General features: G+C 42.5%; 1 protein-coding gene across 2 annotated transcripts in view; it reads left to right on the top strand.

Moving 5' to 3' along the window:
* The window catches only part of TIAM2 (T cell lymphoma invasion and metastasis 2), a 312,305-nt gene that overhangs the window by 283,860 nt on the left and 8,878 nt on the right, over nucleotides 1-19,567 (top strand). For both annotated transcript variants that reach the window (XM_030198390.1, XM_030198391.1), the window contains 5 exons: nucleotides 92-200; nucleotides 5,682-5,740; nucleotides 8,892-8,997; nucleotides 16,860-16,947; nucleotides 19,122-19,276. In XM_030198390.1, coding sequence (XP_030054250.1) covers nucleotides 92-200; nucleotides 5,682-5,740; nucleotides 8,892-8,997; nucleotides 16,860-16,947; nucleotides 19,122-19,276 — 517 coding nt within the window. The remainder of the gene's footprint in view (nucleotides 1-91; nucleotides 201-5,681; nucleotides 5,741-8,891; nucleotides 8,998-16,859; nucleotides 16,948-19,121; nucleotides 19,277-19,567) is intronic.

The raw sequence follows: 19,567 nt of genomic DNA, 5'->3' as shown, positions 1-19,567 counted from the left end.
TAAGAGCCTGTTCGTAAACAAGTTTAAAATATGTATCATTAATTCTCATATTTCAATTATGTTTATTTCCACTCCATGGCGTGTGCTACAGGTTACGGAGCTTTCCATGGGGGAACTTATGATGTACTCTACAGTGTTCTGGCTGAATTCTTTCCCGTCCTTAGGGAAAGTGAGAAAAGACCTGGAGCTTACAGTATTTGGTAGGTTTTCTTTTTAAAAATGAGTATGTGTGAAAACAAGATTATAAATGGTGACAGTCCTCAGAAGGCAAGGCAGTTCTCTAAATTTCTTGTCTCCAGTTAGCTACGTGAAGGCTGGTTGCCAGTTCTACACCATTATAGGATATTAGCATAAGCTGGCGTAGGCGTGCCTCCGTAACTGATAATATTCCATAAATTATGTGCGTCATTTGGAGACACACCTATGGCTTGCCCATGCTTCAATACACTATAGGCTAGATTCTATATATGGCGCCTGAAAAATCCGCACAGTAAAATCTAGGCGTATTCTCTAAAATACAATTAAATTTTATAGAATAGGCTTAAATTTTCACGCGGTATATAGAATACAACCATCACTTCGCCATGCAACCGAATTTGATCGTGTCCGTTTTTAGACCACGCTTTACTTGGCGTAAATCCCAATGCCTAAATTGGGTGCAGAGTGGGTGTATTTTATAATTGCATAGATTTTTGAAACGCCCACAGCCTGCCTATTTCATGGCCGTAACCACGCCCTCTTTTCAACTATGCGACTTGGAATTTACGCGCATTGCGTTACAGAATACACTTTGTTGTGCACATAAATCTTAATGGTAATTAGTACTGCTGATTAGCTAATTAACCAATTAGGTTATGTGCATTGTTGTAGAATACACTTTGATTTCCGTGCAGAAATTAAGGCGCAATATATAGAATTTGGGAGTGTGGGCCTGATTAAGTAAATGGTACCCAAAGTCGGGCGACATCATGATCCGTGCTGAGATGGTATTCTGTAAAGGGCACACCGCAAAGAGCACCCATTACAGAATACTAGCTTGACACACCTCTCGTACCTAACGTTGGGTGTCTTTTACTGCCAAGAGCTGATGTAAATGCTTACATCCAAATTCTGGGAAAGTCTCTGACCCACCTGTGGCCCTCCCATGACCACAACCCCTTTGGAACTGCACACTGTGAAATTTAGGCATGCATATTATAGAATAGAGCATAGGACAGATCTGTTCATAATTCCTAATTACTACCAATTAAATGCTTATCCCCAATAATTGTTAGCACCTAATTAGTTAGCTGACGTGCAGATCTGGGATCCACACCTAAATGTGGGCAATCTATACAGAATCGGGGGGGGAGTATAGCACTTGGCTGCTACCTCATAGAATTGCACCTAGTAGACGTTCATTCGTAACTACTAATTATCGGTGCCTGAGATGCATGTAAATGGCATGTACGTCTGTGCGCCGGTTTTAATTTAAACAATTTTTATTGATGACAAGTCCAACAATAGGAATATACAAAGAATCCAATTGCAGAACATACATAAAGAAAAAGGAGAGTATCTTACGGTCATCACTATCCTTCCCCATGTTAAACTTGTACAGCGCTGCATAACCCTGGCAGCGCTATAGAAATGCTAAGTAGTAGTATCATACTTTTTTTTACAATTTTATCCCCCCTCCCTACCATTCTTCAGTTTAAAGCATCTGTTAGTGAAGACAACCCTAACACCAAAGAAACAGCGAACGCCAAATGGCTAAAGAGGTTATCATCAAGAAATTACCCCCTCCCCCCCCAAATCCCATTTCACAACCCTCCCCCACCTGAGAATCTCCCTCAATTGAGGCATAACAAACTAAAGGGGAAGCGAGAGTTCTATTTCTTCCAACTCTCCCCACGGAAAGATAGGTGAGGGGGCTGCTGGGAAGGCTCCTTATCAGCATCCACCCAACCTTCTCCCCTCTTCCATATACATCCCACCCCCACCCCTATGAGAATAAACTAAAAGAGGTAAAGCAAAACGGGGGAAAACAGGAGCACCACTTCAGGGTGTCCCAGAGGTAGGGTCAGGCTTCACGTTCCAGGAGAGAGGTGCTGAACAAAAGGCTCTCTGCGCTGGTTTTAGAGAATTAACCTCCTGAGTGCCAACGGATTGGACACTGGTAATAAAGGTTTTTTGGTTTTTTTTAATCTACATTTGGAGGTAGATACTTGGCAGTGCTGGATCTGGTTAACCTGATAGTATTTTGAGTAACTTAAACTGGTTATATTCGGTTTTGCCAACTTAATTGGATATCTCGTGTTTAAAGAGATAGCTAGGACTGAATGGGCACCCTATAGCATCATCTCTGTAAAGGTGGTGGGGAGGATTGAGAAAAGACACCTTTCAGGGCTCCAGTAAACAAACCCTGTAAAAAGCAAACACATTCCAGACCTACATAAAAAACCTGTCACAGTAATAGAAATAGAAGTGCAAGATATTAGAGATGCACATTTCCCCAAACTGCCATATTACAGTTAATAATGTCATTAATAAAAAATACTTTTTTCGACCTTTTCGTTATCTGCACATTGCTTTTCTCTCTTTTTTTTTTTCTTAACCCTTTCCTTTTGATATTTCTTTTCTGTGTCAACATCCATCTTTCCTCCATGTCCCTATTCGTCATTTATTGATTAACCTCCTTTATGAACAGATTCACCCAAGGTGGTGTGTCTAGTGTCTTCCCTCTGTGCCCCTGGCCCTATCCTCCCCCCATGTTCAGTATCTGCCGTCTCACTGTCCCTATCCTCTTTCCATATTCAGCATCTGCCCTCTGTGTTCTTATCTCACTCTGTCCAGCATATCCCCATGTCCCTGTTTCTCTCTCTCTCTCTCTCTCTCTCTCTCGCTTCCCCTCCCCTTTGGTCTTTCTCTTTCTTCTCCTCCATGCCTGGGGTCTCTATAGCTCCTCCCCGCCAGTCTTCTACATGCCAAGGAGGCTCATTTTCAAAGCACTTAGCCTCCCAAAGTTCCATAGAAACCTATGGAACTTAGCCTCCCAAAGTGCTTTGAAAATATGCCTCAAGGTGGCTCGCAGCAGAACAGCACTGAAAGTGACCAAGAGGAAGTTGCAGCAGAGGAAAGGCTTCACCGACCTGAAAGAGAGGCCACCTTCAACGCTGTGTCTGCTGCGAGCCGTGTGGAAGCAGGAACTGTAGAGACGCCTGACCCAGGCTCAGAGGAGAAGAAGGGAGGGTTCAGCTATAGGCAGCCCTGGGCATTTTGCCAGCCTCACCTAACAATAGCTATGCTCCTGGATTAAGTTGACACCATTGAATATAACTAGTTTGTTACCCAGAATTTTATCAGGTAACCAGCAGGTCTAATTTAATGAGCGAGGTTTAAAGTTACCTGGTTATCTTATCTAATTAAGTTATACCTGCTATTTATCTGCCCAACTCTGGCCAACTCACTTAATCCTCCAAGGTACAAAACAAGTACCTGTATAAAATAATATAAACTGCTATAATTGAAGCCATAGAAAGATGGTATATCGGATCCCATCACCTTTCTCATTCCTTCTATCCAGACAACTTTTAGTCCAACTAAAACATATCCAGTCAGTAGCCCTGGAATTTGAAAGCTAACAATTTGACTTCTACCCTGCTCCTCCAAAAAGCACTCACCATTAATATTCCATTGCCAGATTTTGGCCAACAAAATATCATCCATTTACAAAGCTGTGCATGAAGTGTAGTTTATTTATTAAGATTTTGCTCACACCTTTTTCAGTAGTAGCTCAAGGTGAGTTACATTCAGGTACTCTGGATATTTCTCTGTCCCAGGAGGGCTCACAATCTAAGTTTTTACCTGAGGCAATGGCGGGTTAAGTGACTTGCCCAAGATCACAAGGAGCAGCAGTGGGATTTGAACCAGCCACCTCTGGATTGCAAGATCGGTTCTCTAACCACTAGGCCACTCCTCCACTATTTGTGATGTGTACCACATTGTACCAGACTATACCGCTTTGATCATGTACTTCACCAGCTCCTGTAGGTGCTATAAGCTGTAGATTCTGGAAAGTGTGATTGATGCGTGGAGTACTTAATTCTTTCACTTGGTGCAAGATGTAATGGTGTTAGGACCATTTGGCAACGGTGATCATAACATTAACAAATTTGATTTAATAACTGGAGTTAGTATGTAAATGCTTACACAGTAGGTATCTGAAGCTTTGAAAAAGGGAGACGATGATAAAATGAAGAATATGGTTTTTAAAAATAAAAACTTAGAGGAGCAGCTGCAAAAGTTGTTTACATCAGGCATGAACAATGTTCAAAAATACCATCCTGGAAGCCCAGACCAGATAAATTCCATATGTTAAAAAGGGTAGAACAAAGTCCAATTGGCAGCCAGCATGATTCAAAAGTAAGGTGAAGGGAAGCTGTTAAAGCTAAAAGAACATCCTTCAGAAAATGGAATAAGGATTCATCTGAAGATAATAGGAAACAGCATAAGGAATGGCAAGTCAAATGCAAACCACTGATAAGGAAGGCAAAGAGAGACTTGGTAAACGAACTTGACTTAGAGGTAAAAAAACATACAATAAGAACTTTTTTAGGTACATTCAAAGAATCAGTTGGACTGTTAGATGGCTGAGGGATAAAAGGGGCACTTGGGGGAAGACAAGGCCATAACAGAGAGACTAAGTAAATTTCTTTGCTTCAGCCTTCACTGAGGCAGATAACTGTGCCAGAAATACTATTTAATGGTAGCAAAACTATACATTCCAGTTTACTAAATGGCAGGACTGAAAAAATTAACTTGTAGAGGAGTTATTAGGTTGCAAATTACTCTCTTTCAAGTGTGGTATCTGAAGATTGGAAGGTTCGAGAAGTGACGTGGAAAACTGTAGATCAGTGAGCCTGACATGCGTTCTGAGTAAAATGGTAGAGATTATTATGAAGAACAAAATTACTGAGCATAAACATAGTCATGGATTAATGAGACAAAGCCAGCATGGATTTAGCCAAGGGAAAATATCCCTTGGCAATCTGCTACATGTTTTGAAGGTGTAAACAAACAAAGTGGAGGAGTGGCCTAGTGGTTAGAGTGGTGGACTTTGGTCCTGGGGAACTAAGTTCGATTCCCACTGTGGGCACAGGCAGCTCCTTGTGACTCTGGGCAAGTCACTTAACCCTCCATTGCCCCAGGTACAAATAAGTACCTAAGCCGCATTGAGCCTGCCATGAGTGGGATAAAAATAAAAATACACTATATTGGAAACAATTTGATTAAAATTCCTTGTGAATGACTCCTGAGGAAATTGGGAATGGGACAGATAGGAAGCAATGTCTTGTTAAAAAGAGAAAAATGGATAGTAGAGTTAAATGGTCAGTATTCTCAGAGTGGGGATCTGTGCTGGGATCGCTGCTTTTTAACATATTTATAAGTGAACTGGAAACAGGAATAAAAAGTGAAGAAAGTCTGTAGACTATTATTAAGGTAGACTTGGGGAAATCCACTGCTTATTCCTGTGCTAAGCAGCATGGAATCTATTTACTCTCTTTGGGATCCTTGGATCCTCCACTGTTGGAAAGAGGATACAAGGGCCTTCAGTCTGTCCCAGCATGGCAATGCTTATGCTCTTATGAATCAGCTTTGTACTTATTTGGCATTAATTAATGGTGTTTTTCTCTTAACAGTTTTTAAGAGGGCAGTAATACTGGTACATAAGGAAACCTGCAAGTTGAAAAAGAAACAGGCAAGTGGAGTATTTTGTAAAACATTAATTATGGTCTTTCAGCAATAAACCTGCAATATGTACAGAGTTTGCTGGGTACGCTTCCTATAGCATAGCTAATGGTTGCATGCACTGAGCGATGGTATACACCTGAGAAAGCGGCAGAAAGTTTTACAGCAAAGGAAAAGTGGTGTAGCCTTCTGTCATTGTCATGAATGTATCAGAACCTTTTTAAAGAGAGAGATGTGTATAAGAGCTGTAATTCTCTAGGTTTTGTCTCTAAATTCTATAAATCTTTTCTAGTCCAGGAATTAAAATGAAAATTTTATAACCGGGCTCCTAGCTGACTTCGTAGGGGCAGACAGCCAATTGGCTGGGGGAAAGCCCCTTTGATGTCAGCTGGGGAGGGTTTTCAGCAAGGAGGAGATATCCAAGGGAAAATCGCGGGGGGGGGGGGGGGGCAGCTTGAGGGAAGTCAAGTAAGCTGCAGGAGGAAGGTGGAGCCAGAATCAGAGCACTCAATTGAAAGGAGACAGGGGGACAGTGGAGCCAGCAAGTACTGCAGGGGAAAGGAGAGTACAGAGCAGCAGTATTCCTGGACATGTGCAGAACAGTCTCTCAGTAAGTGCCCACGTGATAGGCACATTTCCCTACTGAGCTGCTTGCTAAATTTACATCCAAGTTTCCACGTTTATTTCAGTTTTGCTATCATACAAGTCATGATAATATATCTATGCGGCTTACAATTCTAAAAAAAAAAAATCAGATAGAGAAGAGGGAAAAAAATGGGGAGAGCAGTAAGGGAGGGGAGAAACGGAACTAAAATAAAAATAGAAAAGAGGGTATAGGTGGTGACAGAGGGCAGGGCAATACATCTATACCTGACTTACTATTCCATAGGCTGACACCATGGACAATTTTATGCAAAAGCATCTTCAGAAAGAAACATTATAAGATCCCTTTTGAATTTCACTAATGAAGTTTGCGATCTAAGATAAAGCGGCATTGCGTTCCATAAAATGAATCCTACAACTGGAAAACTGACTTTTGTGTCACCTCAGGTCATGAATCTCATTTGCATGCAATTTCCTTTGAGCATCGCTTTCTATTTCAAAATCAGTAACTTGTGCCGTGGATCTAAATGGACATGGCTTTTAATGGGAACTTTAGAGATCGGCCCCTAACAGGCTTGTAAAATGGTTTCTCAACAATCCACCTAATTTGTGCAACCAATATGTATATGAGTTACACTAATTTTCAAAAATACACACTTACCTGCTATTTATTATGCATGAAATGTTTGCAAATTTGTGCGTATACTTCTGGAAAGCAAAAAGTACGTGCATAATTTTAAACTCCATCCCTGATCGCTGCATGAAATGGTGGAATGTCCATACTTTTACGTAGTTCAACTTCTATAATAAAGCATTTCAACACGCAAATCATTAGGTAATATGTGTATATGGCTTTTGAAAATTTTCCCCTTAATAGGACATTGTTGCATCTTGTTTAAGAATCCATTAAGTCTAAAATCTTATGAGGAAATAGACAGTGCTTCAGCTCCCACTGGTCTACCAGTTAAAGTCCCAAATATTAGCTTAAATAATAGATCCATTACATACCCGGTGGTTTTTACATTGTGCTTCCTCGGTGCTGGACCGAAATGTTGACATGTTTAATACAAATTCTGATTGGACGTTTTTTTTTAAATTGTATTAAGGACTCCTTGAGGGTTGTGGCTGGCTGCACTGGTCATATCCAGACCTGCAGCCCTCGCTCAGTAAGGGCCACACTGCACAGGGTGGGACCACTGTGGATCTGGTGAAACCTTTATTACAAACACCCACATCATTATCTAGAAATCACAGCAGTGTCTCCACTGAGCTGCACAGTCTTTACTAGCGTTTGTCCAACAGAGTCTTTGTAAAGCAGGCACAACTGAGGCAGGTTTTTGTAAAACTCCCCCTTATGAGACCAGCACTACCTGTACCTGCCTGTGTCAGTCCTTGTTCAACATATACCATAGTTTAACTCTTGTGGTTCCAGCACTATAGATAAACAAATTGTTTGTGTGTGGATTGGGGGAGGGGTTTACAGGGATGCTGAATAGGGAACCTCTGTAAATGAGTGGAGCATACTGGGCTGTGGTGATTCTCTGCACAAACTTCACTGCTCTGATGCTCCTGTGTGGTGAGATCCGCAACATTTCTGTTAGAGAAATCTTTAGTAAAGAGATGAACAAATCACCTAGTTCCCCTATACTTGGAACTGTTTCAGAGATCAGTACTGCAGCATCAAGGCAATAAAAGCATCTGAAGCCATGCTTGCTTTTTTTACAGGTATTCAAATGCCCTGGACTCTCACTTTTAACTGCAAAGCCTTGCTCCCAGTGGGTTCTTTCTGCTCTTCTTACATTGAGTTCAGAATTTGCTGCTTCTGTATTGTTGGCAACTAGATTCCAAATCTACAAATATCTCCATTTCCCTGTCCTTCTGAACCCTAACCTTCCACTGTGTCCTATCTGGAGGAAGCTTTGGATGCGTGTGTTCTTTAAATTTGACTTAGTGAGAGGAAAGGAAGGATGGTGTTCCCTCTAAATTTATACAGGAAATTGACTTTTCTTCATGTTTTAGTAACTTGGGCAAATGTGATAAACAGCAACCATGTATAATTTTCTTCTTTTACAGAAACTTTAACTAGTTGTTCAAAAGGTAGAGTAATAGCATACCTAATAGATATCACAGTAGATGTGCATCTGATTTAATATAACACTATTTGGTAAATACAGGCAAAATAAGTATTGACTAAACCCAGGAAGGAATGAGAGAGAGAGAGAGACAATGCAAGGCTAGCAGTGAGGCATAAAACTGGACACTGGTCAGAGGGTCACCCTTCTACCCATGCTGGCTTTCTGACCCCCTTCTGATTCAAGTAATTAAGAAGTTTTTGTGGAGAGAGGGAGGAGTAACACCTTCCATATACATTCCTTATAAAATGAAAGAAGAGGTGGAACCGGGATGGTGTTTGTAGTGAAATTGATCAGGACTGGTGCTGTGCAAAACTTTTGTCCTTTTCTTTCATGCACAGTCTGGTATATTTGAGTGTCACCTCGTTACTATACTGTATGCAATCATTTCAATTTTTTTTTGTTTGTTTGTTTTTTGTTATGTAGCCTTCAAATTCCCGAGCTGCACATGTCCATGGTGATATGGATCCATTTAAATTTTGTTGGTTGATTCCTTTATCTGCTCTTCAAGTCCGACTGGGAAACACAGCAGGTAATTTTTTGCCATTTTATAAATGGGTAGGTCCATGAGTCTCTCTGCCGTGCTTGACACTTCACATTATTTCATCTAAACTTCCTCACACATTACATTTCTGCATGAATCTGATAAGAGCACCTTTGTGTCTTTCCTTCAGCCTTGGATTTTATGTTGACGATGTGTTCTGAATGCTTGACCTGATAAGTGGTTTGTTTGCACAACAGCTATTGCAAAAGATGTGGTCCAGAGCTGAAAACAGACAATACTTTCAGGATATTGATGATAATGAATATTCGTACATTCTGGTTTGAGAGCCAGATTAATCTGCACGGCTACTTCTTCCACATGCATTTTTTTTGTTACCATTTTGTAGTCAGCTATCTCATATTCCCCGATGGTCGTCCATTCAAGCACTAGCCCAGTCTGCCCCTAATTAGCCAAGTGCTCCCCGTTTGTGCAGCTGCCCTGCTGTATGATAAGGACATCTGAGTGGGACACTACGAAATCAAAGCACGTATATCTGTTTAATTAATTCTATTATGTCATCCATGATCTTTATGAAACACTAATTGTTATCTTCTACTCTGGAATGGCGAAAGCCATAACGGAGCATTGTAAGCCACATTGAGCCTGCAAATAGGTGGGAAAATGTGGGATACAAATGCCATAAATAAATAAAAATAAATAAATACAACTTAACCCTTCCTCACTATGATTCCCTATAAGTCTGTTCCACACGAACTCCATCCTACCACAACATCACTGTGCATTTGTTTTATACCGGAATTGGCGAACACCTGTACGGTACTATGTAAGTCACATTGAGCCTCCTAATGTTGTAACACATAGAGGGGCATAATCGAACGCGAACGCCCATCTCCATGGGCGTTTATCTCCGAGGACGGGTACGTGAAGGGGCGGGACAGACCGTATTTTCGAAAAAAAATGGGCGTCCATCTTTTTTTTTTCGATAATACGGTTTGTGCCAGGCAAATGCATCGGATTTGGGCGGATTTGAGCTGGGTGGTTTCATTTTTCAGCGATAATGGAAACCGAAAGCGCCCAGCTCAAAAACGAACAAATCCAAGGCATTTGGTCGTGGGAGGGCCAGGATTCATAGTGCACTGGTCCCCCTCACATGCCAGGACACCAACCAGGCACCCTAGGGGACACTTGTAACAATTTAAAAAAAAATGAAAATACCTGCCAAGTCCATCGCTCCCTTACCTTGGGTGCTGAGCCCTCCAAATCCCCTCTAAAACCCACTGCCCACAACTCTACACCATTACCATGCACTTATGGCTGAAGAGGGGCACCTAGATGTCAGTACAGAGGGTTTTGGGGGGGGTTGGAGCGCTCCCATTTACCAGCACAAGTGTAACAGGTAGTGGGGGATAGGCCTGGGTCCACCTGGCTGAAATCCACTGCACCCACTAACAACTGCTCCAGGGACCTGCATACTGCTGTCACGGAGCTGGGTATGACATTTGAGGCTGGCATACAGGCTGGAAAAAAAAAGTTTTTAAAGTTCTTATTTTTTTTTGGTGGGAGGGGGTTAGTGACCACTGGGGGGAGTCAGGGGAGGTCATCCCCGATTCCCTCCAGTGGTCATCTGGGCAGTTGGGGCACTTTTTGGGGACTTGTTCGTAAGAAAAAAGGGTCCAGAAAAAGTGACCCAAATTCTTGCTTCTGGTGCCCTTCTTTTTTCGATTATCAGCCGAGCGCGCCCATCTCTTCGCGGCCGATAAACACGCCCCAGTCCCGCCTTCACCACGCCTCCGACACGCCCCCGTCAACTTTGTCGTTCCCGTGACAGCTTGCAGTTGGAGACGCCCAAAATCAGCTTTCGATTATACCGATTTGGGTGCCCACGGGAGAAAGATGCCCATCTCCCGATTTGGATCGAAATATGGGTGTCTTTCGAAAATAAGCTGGATAATCTCTTTCGATAATTACATCACTCAGTATTTGTTATCATCACCGAGGTGGCTAACGTCTCATGGTACTATGTAAGCCACATTGAGCCTGCAAATAGGTGGGAAAATGTGGGATGCAAATGCAACAAATAACTAAATAAAGATATCCAACAGTTTCCACAGTAGGGGAATGAGTTGAGCTCGACCTTTACTACACCATCGGATAAAACTCGCAGAGTCGTCTTTGGTCTGTGCTGCCTTCCTGTATAGCAAATGTACGAGTGTCCCAATCTAGGCCCATCTTGGAGCATGATAGTAAGCTACAGAGAGAGGTATGTAAGAGAGAAGAAGGGTTAAAGTCATTATCAGTATGTTGCAGGATGTTGGGTGACATTCTTATGATTGATATATGAGGTATAAGTCAAAAAGCAGCACCGTCGGAGCCAGTGAATGGTCCCCAACTGCCACTCTTGACACTGTAGTTTCTGTGCCCCCCCCCCCCCCCCCCCCTCTGGTGAAGGAGTGGTTCCATAATGATGGTTCTGGAGACTGAAAACTGAAATGACAGGCTGAAGACTGCCATAAACTGATATTTTATTTGAAATTGTGTGCCTCCACATGTAGATATTTGATTTTTGGACTAGGGAGGTCATGGGCCTTGTGCTGCCAGGATTATCTTCTTGTTTTTACTGGTTTGATCTGTTTAAGAATTTCACATGAACAGATGATTACCAGTGAATGTGACTGAGGAGAAAGTACTAAGCTCATCTGTAACGTGGCCAAGAAAGTAGTTGGGAGGGCTCCGCCTTGGGCAGTGGTGGATGCCACCTTATGCAGTAAACTATCACAAGATGTTAACTGATCATGTGTAACCAGCCTGCAGACATCCACTATCACAATGGCTTCTGAGCCCAACCAACATCTATTGAAAACAAACCCAAAGCTGGGTGGGGTCACCCCATTTAAGTCGCTAAATATTTGGTATCCGGTGAGTAGCCACCTGGACAGTTCCCATCTAGACAATTTCCCTTTGACAATTTTACACCTGAGGGTGTTAATTCCCACCTTCGGCAATCCTCAGTGCTTTAGGGGGGGGGGGGGGGGGTTTAGTTTCCCTCCCACAAGTTTTTCGTTGTGCACTGAGCCTAGATTGGGTAGTCTTGGAATATGGCTGCCACTGATGTTTGAGGGCCGAGGGCTTCATTGTTGTTGAAAAGGTATGTCCAGCAGGGTATTCCTAGGAGGGGAGATGTTCAAACATGCTTAGGGGAATATTAGTGATGGTCCTATGGGTACAGTGGAGGGAGGGTTGTTATATATTTATATTTGTAGTGTTTGACTACTGTTTCATGTGTTTAATTAAAGGATTTGGATATGTGTGTTCAATAGTTAAATAGGTCACTTTTTAATGGTTTTACACTGTGTAAACGTATATTTGGGGAGGGGTGGGAATTGGTAAGAGGGAAATTGACCTAGGTGGCAATTGTCTAGAGGACAGGGTGAGTGGGAATTATCCAGGTGGGAACTGACCTAGAACCAAATATTCAGTGGCACCTAATAGGTTAGTACTGTTGAATATCCTCTCAGACTGCCTTGACACTATCCGGGGATGGAGTCTGGGTAGATCCAGAAGCTACCCAGTTAGCAGTGATTTTCAATCCACTAACTGAGAAACTACTTAGATCGGTGTTCTTCAATGCAAGGTACAGGGGACAGTGGTGCCCCCCCCCCCCATTGTCTTTCTGGTTTTTTTTCCCCCTGCTATTCTGCCTATCTACCCAGGCTCAGGACTGAAGGGAAAGTGGATTGGGGAAGAGCTGCATGCTTGAAGGACAAGGCATTTCTCAGTAGACAAAAGAATTCATTTGGAGATTCTTACAACCTTGATAATACCCGCTAATGAAGTTTGTAGGTCAGCAGTGTCGTGGCCCTGCATGGAAGATATTTGGCCGCTCTCCAGCCAAAGTGGGCCTAGCTTAAAAATTAATGAAGACTGGGACTTCAGTAGTTACATAGCAGAAAGGCTGCCCTAACTCTTATTCAGGTAGTTATCCAGGCGCCAGTCTGACTATTTCCAGTACCTGCATAAGTGCTATCAGCCGCCCAATCCCTAAATACTGATTGCCAATATCCTGGAGTGGCTAGGTGTGAGTATTTAGGTATAAAATGCACACAGCGGCCAGTTGCATTTTTATTAACGCGTAATCAATAGAAATCAAGCAAAATAAAACATGGAAAAGAAAATAAGATGATACCTTTTTTATTGGACACAACTTAATACATTTCTTGATTAGCTTTCGAAGGTTGCCCTTCTTCGTCAGATCGGAAATAAGCAAATGTGGCAGATGAAATCCCATAACCATTCCAACTGGTACATAATAACACAGTGTCTTTTTAATACTATAATCATCACCTCTAAACCCCCCAATCCCTCCAACCTCACAGCAGCCAGTATTAAAAAAATATATATACTGCTGTAGGCTGAAAATCGCCTGGCATAGTAATGTCTACTGGGGTATCCTAATCATCTCAGAATGACCAGTTAACAGAGCAGAGCTTGAAACAGGATGTTTCCAATGATCTTGTTAAAAGACACCATCTTGCCAAAAGTCCTAGCAGCACTTGGGGTTGGTTTGGCCGCTATTTGAAAGGACATTGGATATTCAAAGACAAGTATATTTATTTATTGTTGATTCAACACTTTTGCAGTTTTTTACTTTAGAAGATGAAGTATGACTGGAAATTTGTATAATGCTTTGTAGATATGTGAACATCATCCTGTATTTGTTCACATCGGAGCCTGGAAAGGCCTCTCTGGTACTATGTAAGCCACACAGCCTAAGAATAGGTGGGAAAATGTGGGATACAAAGTAATAAATAAATAAACAGTGACTGAATATATGCATTTACAGCAAATTCATGTGATATGAAAGAAACGCATATAAGTTACACAGTTAAAGTTTGAGGTGGCAAGTTACACACACAAAATCTCTTAAGTAGTCTTTAAGGTGGACTGGTCTGTTCAGTGAAGGCCTGTGGATGCATATCCTTCTCGTAACCGGTCATTTGGAAAAGTATGATATCTTAGCAGTCATTATTTAAGAATATATTGTTTTGAGAATCTGTTATTAGCATGAAACACCTAGCCACTTAGAGAGTCTATCCCCAGCACAGCTCAGGCCTGCACCTGCCACCTGTGCTCTACACTAGCACCCTCCTCCCACCGACTCTCTGGGCAAATCTCCCGCTCTCAAATTATCCCCAGTGATTCCTAGGTTACTAGGGCCACGCTCCCAAAAACTCTCATTTCCCAGTGGCCACAAGTTTAATGAAAAGGGGCTTCTGTTCAGTTTTGAGATTTTCCCCAGATAACATATGTGACTGGATTTTGAGACCATTATGCCAATGTTAATTAACTGGAATTATTTCTCAGTATGTATAACCACATGCTAAATAGCCCCTTTTGAGCTGGGTTTGGGGCAGAGTCAGCCCTAAAGATTATTTGGATAGCGGTGGCGTTCAGCCACTATCCGCATCAATTATCGGATAATGCAGCGCGATCACTACACAACTATATAGAAAGCAGTGCTAAATATATTGAAATTTTAAGACAGAGTCCATGTTAAGCTTAATCCATTCACTGGCTGGTTAGATACTCACCTCATATTTACTCCCTAATTATTCCTTGCCAGGGCCGGTGCTAGGGTTTCCGGCGCCCTCCTGCAGCCTATTAGTCGGTGCCCCCTACCCATCCAGGGGCGGGGTCACTATGGCTCTGCCCCTACAGTCACATCCACCATAGCCACACCCCTTTTACCAGCCATGGCACATATAAACAGGCATCATTAAAAATATTACACCAGTATAGGAGAAGAAAAATAACTTGTGCTTTTTTTTTCTTTTCATTATAAATAACTTCTGTAAGCTGTTACAGCTCCAGTATACCCAAAATGACACAAACCAAATTAGCATACAGACCAGGAATTAGAGATAACAGTCTTGCCAAATCTGAAACAGTATATTACCAAAATCTCAGAACCTAACAAACAGATCCCTATTCAGACACTTGGCCTTGCAGTCAAGTCACACGTGCAAAACAGATATAGCCCCTCTTCAAATTCTTCAAAAAGTAAGCTGAAATTCTCAGAAGCTAGACTATGCATGCAGCACAATACCAGAAAAATAGAAAGCAGCACATTGCTATACATGGCAAAATAAGACAGCCGATGTAAATTCTGAAATTGGACATATTCCAAACACTAAATGAAAATAAAATGATTTTTCTTCCTTTGTTGTCTGGTGGCTTTTGCTTTTCTGATCATGTTGGTCCCAGTATCGGATTCTGCTGGTTCTCCATCTGTTCTTTTAACTCTGTTTCCAGGCTTCCTTTCCATTTAGTTCTTTACTTTCCTCCTTTCTTTTTATTCTTGCCCTACATCCATAAGTAAATGCTGGGTCCTCCGCAGACTTGACTGGAGGAGGTATAGAGTGGATCCAGCTTCTACCTATTGTCTCCATCCATGTGCAGTTTTTCTTCTCTCTTCCTTTTCCCTCTCTCCATCAGTATGCATCTCCTTCCTCTCTCTCTTCCCTCCCCTCCATCCATATGCATCTCCTTCCTCTCTGTTCCCTCTTCTCCATGTACAGCATTTTTCCTCTCCCCCCCCCCCATCCAAGTCCAGCATTTCTCCTCTCACCACTCCATTCATGTTCATCTCACTTCCTCTTCTTCCCACCCCTCCATCCATGTCCAGCATTTCTCCTCTCTTCCCTCTCCTCCATCCATGTCCAGCATTTCTCCTCTCTCTTCCCTCTCCTCCATCCATGTGCATCTCCTTCCTCTGTCTTCTTTCTCCTCCATCCATCCATGCCCAGCTTTTCTCCTCTCTCCCTTCCCCTCCATGTGCATCTCATTCCTGTCTTCCCTCCCCTCCATCTACCCATGTCAGCAACTCTCCTCTCTCCCCTGCCCTCTTCATCCATCCATGCCCAGCAATTCTCTCTTCCCCTTCTCTCTTCCCCTTCCCTCCCATCCATGGCCAGCGATTCTCCTTTGCCCCCATCCATGTCCAGTGATTCTCCTCTCCCCTCCCATCTCATCCATGTCCAGCGATTTCTCCTCTCTCCCCTGCCTTCCCCTCTCATACATGTTCAGCGATTCTCCTCTGCCGTCCCCCTCCCATCCATGTCCAGTGACTGCTCGCCCTCTTCTCTGGCAACATCCCTTTTTCATTCCTGCCACCCTGCGGGATTTAAATCTTTTATTTTACCTCAAGTCGCAGTGGCAGCATTGAAAGCAGTAGGCTTGCCTCTAGCCTTCCCTTCCCTCTCAGTGTCCCGCCCTCACGGAACAGGAAATTGCATTAGAGGAAGGAGGTCATTGAGAGGAAAAGGAAGGCTAGAGGCAAGCCTGCTGGTTTTCACATGCTGCGGCCGCTGCGACTTGAGGTAAAATCAAAGGTTTAAACCCCACAGGAGCCGGCAGGAGCAAAAGGAGGCTGTCAAGGAGCTGGGGGCGGGAAGATGGGATCGAGAGCTGTCTGCAGCTGGGCTGGAACTGTGAGCCACCCAGGCGGCGGTAAGCATGACTTGTAGGGCATCCTTCAGAGGTTGGCGCCCCTCTGCCATGCTTACTGGGTTCCGCCGGCCCTGATCTTGCTAATGCAGGAGTGGAAGGTTTTGCTTGTGAAAATAGTGTAGGAATGCTGGAATTAACTTCACATTCACAGTGAATACAGGAGAAACGAAGTCTCCATTTTTTTCATGGGGTGATTACCCTTGTGCAATTAGCGTACGGAGTGAATCTTAGTTATTCGGAATTGAATATTAGAAGAAGTTGAATTGAACGTTAGTGACTTGACTAATATCCTCTGCTTCAGGCAATGGTGAGAATTCTATTATGCTTTACTTTGCTATTTTCTTTATTTTAAAACACAACAATCTACACACTTGTCCTTACAGGAACTGAAAATAACTGCATTTGGGAACTGATTCATACAAAGTCAGAAATAGAGGGACGACCAGAAACCGTCTTTCAGCTCTGCAGCAGGTTAGTGTTTTTAAACTGAGTCAAAATAATGAGAAAGGAAACGTTCTTAAGTCTGTCTAGGTCTAATTTTTTATTTACGTTTCTGTAGCATGCTAGAGTTTTATAACCTATACTTAAGGAAAAGCAGAGCTGTGATCTCAGAATGATTTGGACATAAAGTTCTAAAACTAAGATTAAAAGAAATGTTAAGAAACATAAGAATAGCCATACTGGGTCAGACCAGTGGTCCATCCAGCCCAGTATCCTGTTTCCAGCAGTGGCCAATCAGGTCACAAGTACCTGGCAGAAACCCAATTAGTAAAAACATTCTATGCTACCAATCCCGGGGCAAGCAGTGACTTCTCCCATGTCTGTCTCAATAGCAGACTATGGACTTTCCCTCCAGGAACTTGTCCAAACCTTTTTTTTTTAAACCCAGATTCACTAACCGCTGTTACCACATCCTCGGGCAACGAGTTCCAGAGCTTAACTATTTGTTGAGTGAAAAAAATATTTTCTCCTATTTGTGTTAAAAATATTTCTATGTAACTTCACTGAGTGTCCCCTAGTCTTTGTACTTTTTGAAAGAGTAAAAAATTGATTATCGAGGATTAAACACATGAGCCCTTACTGCTAATGGCAACATCAGCACACGGCCATTAATAGAAAAAAATGGAACATTGACCATTTTCCAGCTGTAGTAAAAATGGATTTAGCGCATGAGAATAACCCGTGTAAGAGCGTGTTAAGGCCACTTTCTACCACAGCTTAGTAGAAGGACCCCTAACTTATTTTGTATCTAGGGTGTTTGTTGGTGGTTTAGTAGTCAAAACCTAAAATCCGAAGCCCGTAGTATAGAATGCCCATTTTCTTTCTGTTCCGGTAGTCCTGGTTTTAGGATGCATTGAACTCTGACTAATAACATTTTGAACCCCATGCCTCCAGCATGCCCTTTGGATGCCAATTTCACAGGTTAACTCTGCACTATGTGAGAGAGAGTATTTTTTTTTTATTTAAAGCTGCCACCAGTTTTACCAGGTGGGCCTCTAGGTCTTATAGGGCAATACCTAGTCCTCGGGGACCATCTGGCCAGTCAGGATTTCAGGAAATGTACTATGAATATGCATATGAGAGATTTGCATACCAAGAAGGCACTACATATTCATTGCGGTTATCCTGAAAACCTGACTGGACAGGTGATCCCTGAAGACTTGGTTGAAAACCACTGTTAGCTGACATGTTGCAGAGAGTATTCCATAACTGGTGATATATATATTTGTTATATTCAGAACAAGAATAAGGATATTAGTGGCAGTGTTTTGCTTTTGACGGCATTAGCCTAATACAGAACAAAATTCAAACTGAATAAATAAAATGATTTAGCAAATTTTGTTAATGCAGAAAACCACCCTGCACTAGGATTTCCCAAAGCTGTCCTTGATTTCTCCATAGCCATTCAGGTTTTCAGGGTAACTGCAATGAATATTCATGAGAGAATTTTGCCTATATTGAATCTCCAGTTCATGCAAATTGAACTCATGAATATTCATTGTGCATATGCTGAAAACTAAACTGGCTGTGTGGAGTCACCAGGGCACCTTGACTTACACAGTCAAGGCCTCCATGGCCATTGCTAGCCTCTGTCCACCAGAGATAGCTGTGATGTTGAATTCTGGTTTCCATTTGGAATATACACATGGTTGAGTCGGAGGGGGAAGGGAACAAATTTTTATTTTTTGTTACTCACCTGAGACCCAGTCTGGAAAACTGGGAAGAACTGAAGAAAGATGATTCACATGCTTTGGTTAGATGTTTCGGAAGGTGACAGAGTCCGGATTAGCATTCATTTAGGGGATCATTTTCCAACAGTCATAGGAGCCTACTCTTCTAAATTATTGGGGATGCTAAACCCAGTCAAAATTACCCTCTCTGGGCAATGTCAAGGAGTTTGCTCAATATTAGGGGTGCTCAGGCACCCACAGAGCTGGATCTGTGGGTCCTGTAGGTTCCTGTTAAATAGTTCCTGAACATGGCATTATCGCATGCTGTTCTGCTTACTGCACAAGCCTGAGATCAGGCAAGGACTTTATCCCTACTTTCTGACTGTAGAAACAAGTTTCTTGAGCATAGCCCAAATACCAGCAACCAGAAGAACCCTCCTGACACCTGTATTTTAATTTCTGTAAACCCCACAGTGACGGTGAAAGTAAGACCAGTATCGTTAAAGTGATTCGCTCAATTTTGAGGGAGAATGTACGACGGCATATAAAATGTGACTTACCCTGTGAGAAGGCCTGCAAAGACCGCCTGATCCCACTAAGGAACAGAATTCCCGTTTCTGCCAAACTGGGTAAGTATACTTTTACTAGACCCTAATTCTATATAGAGTGCTGAATATTGCTTAACAAACTATTTAACAATTGCCCGTGGAAATATGGGCGTGCACCCAGTTTGTGGGTGCAATTTAATTGAGAATTGAGCCAATTTGCACTGACAATTGGGCGCTAAAAGGCATTAATTTAAATTTGTTCGTGCATTTTAGTCACCAGGGTCCGCATGTAAGTTTTACCTGTGGATCTGAAAAAGGGACGTGGCGGGAATTTGCGTGCAGTGTTACAGAATAAGGGAGATCTGTGCCCAG

This window comes from Microcaecilia unicolor, chromosome 3, assembly GCF_901765095.1.
Source record: "Microcaecilia unicolor chromosome 3, aMicUni1.1, whole genome shotgun sequence".
NCBI lineage: Eukaryota > Metazoa > Chordata > Amphibia > Gymnophiona > Siphonopidae > Microcaecilia > Microcaecilia unicolor.
Note: the sequence above shows the minus strand (reverse complement) of the source record. Positions and strands in the feature narration are given on the sequence as shown.